Below are 2,979 nucleotides of genomic sequence, written 5' to 3' on the forward strand. Positions count from 1 at the left end.
CAGGGGCCAGGGCACGGGGCTCCTTCTGCCAGGACCCCCGGCCCCTCTGGGCATCGAGGCACCAAACTGGGAGGGGAGAGGGGGAAAAGCCCCGTCCCTGTGTGAGAGAAGGGGGAGCTTCCTCCCCGGCTGCGTGGCACTGCCCTGCGGGATGGGGCTCTGCTGCCAGGCGAAGCCTCAGCGTGGTGTGTACACACACACCCGCCCCGACACCTCTCGGTTGATATGGAAACGAGTCAAATTATTTAAAGGAGGGGAAAAAAAAAAAAAGAAAAAAAAAGGGAAGGAAAAAAAGCCTGGTGTTAAGGCACGTCGTTATGGTAACACAAATTATAAAAGTAACTAGGCTAGGGACGTGGCACCTTGCTTTTGGGTGCGGGGTGTTGTGCAGGCTCTGCCGCTCCATCAGCTGCAGCTGGGGGAAGGGTGGGCAGGGTGGTACCCGGGGACAGGATGGCATCCAAGGGACAGGATGGCACTCAGGGGCAGGGTGGCACCCAGGGACAGGATGGCATCCGAGGGGCAGGATGGCACTCAGGGCAGGATGGCACTCAGGGGCAGGGTGGCTCCTGGGGGCAGCAGGGCGATGCTCGGGATGCAGTGCCAGGTGCTCCAGGGCACGGCTGCCTGCAGGAAGAGGGGCCATGGGTTGTGCAGGAGGTTCTGGGGAACCCAGACCCATTTTTGGGCCGTTCCCCTTCCCCCAGGCGCTGCCTGGGCTGGGGTCTGGCATGGGGCTGGGTGCCGTGGCCAGAGGCAGCTGTGTTTTGGCAATTAGGGCGGTGGCACGCTGGCTGGGGATGGGCACCCTGCCACTGCGGGTGGCCGAGGGGAAGTGTTTGTCACGCTGGCAACAGGAGTGCCTCGACTGATGGGGACGGGGACGGGCATGGGCACGCTGTCCTGCACCCCCAGCACCCCGGGAACACCCTCAGCCCCCCAGCCCCTCACTCGCTGCTCATTCCTGCAAAACGGGGGTCAAACTCGGGTTGTCACCCCCAGCCCAGGCGGGGGAAGCGGTGCTGGCTGCTCCACCGGAGTGTCCCAGCTACGGGACAGGGTGAAGGGATGTCAGACCCTGGTCCCTGGGGGTGACACCCAGCCTGGGGGGTGACACCGGGCACAGGACCTTGCACAGTGCCTGGTGCCGATAGTGGTCACCCCTCTGCCTGCACCAGGGGTGGGTGGAGAAGGATTAGCCCTAAATCCCCAGGGATGAGACCTTGGTCATCCATGGCCCCCCGGTTTGAAGCTCACAAACCCACTCTCTGCCCTCACTGCCTGGTCGGGGTGGGATGAGCAGGGCGGGCAGCGTGCCGGCGGTGGCACTCGCTGGGCTCCCACACAGAACTGTGATGGGGAGGAAACCCACATCCTGGGGCTGGTGCTGCTCCGGAGCCGAGGTGCCAGGGACGCAGGGCTTCCCGAGCCAAAGCCTGTTTGGGGGGCTCCACTCAGCTCCCAGCACAGCCAGCTCCCCAGCAAGCCCAAATCCTTCTCCCAGCGACTTTTCCAGCCCTGTGGGCATTTTGGAGGGTCTGGGCAAGTGCCAGGCCCATCCCAGCAGAGGTTTCCTCCCCAGGAGACAGTAGCAGGGTATCCACGGTTGGAGCAGGGTGCGTTAACCTCGCCGAGGAGGTGAAACCAGTGTGATGAAAGACGCCCTGTCCCCTTTCTCTCCTCCTTTTCGGTTGCAACTTCTGCTCTCCTGCAGCCAGGAGGTTGCTTCACCGGAGCCTGCGGCGTTTCCTGCGCCCGGGAGCAGCTGAGTGCTTGCCTGGGGCCACAGGGCTTGCTTCCTTCCCCAATTTCACCCTGCTCCCTGCACGGCTTGTCCCGGCAGCCTCCGGGGACCGCGTCCAGCCCCCGGAGCAGCAGCGGTGGTGGCAATGGGGTCTGGTCCCAGCCTGGCAGCAGCCTGCCTAGGTGGCTTTGCCGGGGTGAGACACAGCCACATCCCATTCCCCGTGTTCCTGGAGAGGCCAAGGACAGGATGAGTGCGCTGTGCCCATGTGGTGAGGGCCATCAGCGCTCACAGCACAGCTGCCTGCCCGCCTTGGTCTCACTCTGCTCCCTCCTGCCCACAGCCACCTCTAACCTGGACCTGGAGAGCAAGAAAGCCGCCCCCGCCAAGCTGTCATGGCAGCAGCCGGTGAACGTCTTCCTGGCGGCCGGGCGCCCGCCGGGCATGGAGCGGCTGCACCAGGAGGCTCAGCTCAACCTCCAGAGCCTGCTGCAAGGTAGCGGGGCCAGGGGGTGCCGGGGACGGGGGATGCCCTGGGTGCACGACCACCATGTGGACAGTGAGGTCATCTCCCACGTGCATGGGTCCGAGCCGCTGCTCAGACCCCACCAAGCTGTGGAAGTGGGGTCCCCGGGGGGTCCCAGCCTCCAGCAGCCCCTCTCTGGGCTCTGCTCCCCAGTCACTGCTGCAGGTGGCAAAGTGGCCAGGGCCACCGGGGTGGGCACCAGCCCCACCGTGGCACGGTTGTGCCCACGAGGGCTGTGGTCACCAGCCGCCACTCTCTCTAACCGCATCAGCCTGGCTGCTGATTTTGTTTCCTTCCAATTTCTTACCCAAGCCGCCCGGGGCCTCGGCGCGGATGCTCTGCAGCATCGATTAGATCAGCACCCGGCCTCCCCCCGCCTTGTAATCTCGTTAAGTCAGCCTGAGCAGACCTGGTTTCCGCCAGGCCATAACGACCAACATTAATTAGCTCAACAATTACAGGATGGGGAGACACTGAGTTCCCTCCTGGCTGTCCCCCGGCAGGGCTCTGCTTCCCCGTGAGACCCACGTGTCCCCAGGCAGCCCCTGAGAGGAACGGGGTGGGCTCCTGGGGTCCCAGCGCTGCCAGCATCTTCCTCCTGCCGCGGGAGCAGGGTCCCAGCACCGTTTCTCTTGCAGAGGAGTATGAGGAGCAGTACGCCGAGAGCAGGGTCACCGGGCAGACCTTCCGTGCCGCCGGCCACCCGCCC

The 2,979-nt window shown here is 64.6% G+C and overlaps 1 protein-coding gene across 1 annotated transcript in view; it reads left to right on the top strand.

Annotated features, from left to right (window-relative positions):
* The first annotated feature begins 370 nt into the window (after positions 1–370).
* Positions 371–2,979, top strand: part of NHSL2 (NHS like 2) — an 11,580-nt gene continuing 8,971 nt past the window's right edge. Inside the window, exons 1-2 of the mRNA XM_014955969.1 lie at positions 371–2,240; positions 2,909–2,975. Of these exons, the coding sequence (XP_014811455.1) occupies positions 1,994–2,240; positions 2,909–2,975 (314 nt within the window). The 5' untranslated portion in view covers positions 371–1,993. The remainder of the gene's footprint in view (positions 2,241–2,908; positions 2,976–2,979) is intronic.

This window comes from Calidris pugnax, unplaced genomic scaffold, assembly GCF_001431845.1.
Source record: "Calidris pugnax isolate Ruff unplaced genomic scaffold, ASM143184v1 scaffold281, whole genome shotgun sequence".
Lineage (NCBI taxonomy): Eukaryota > Metazoa > Chordata > Aves > Charadriiformes > Scolopacidae > Calidris > Calidris pugnax.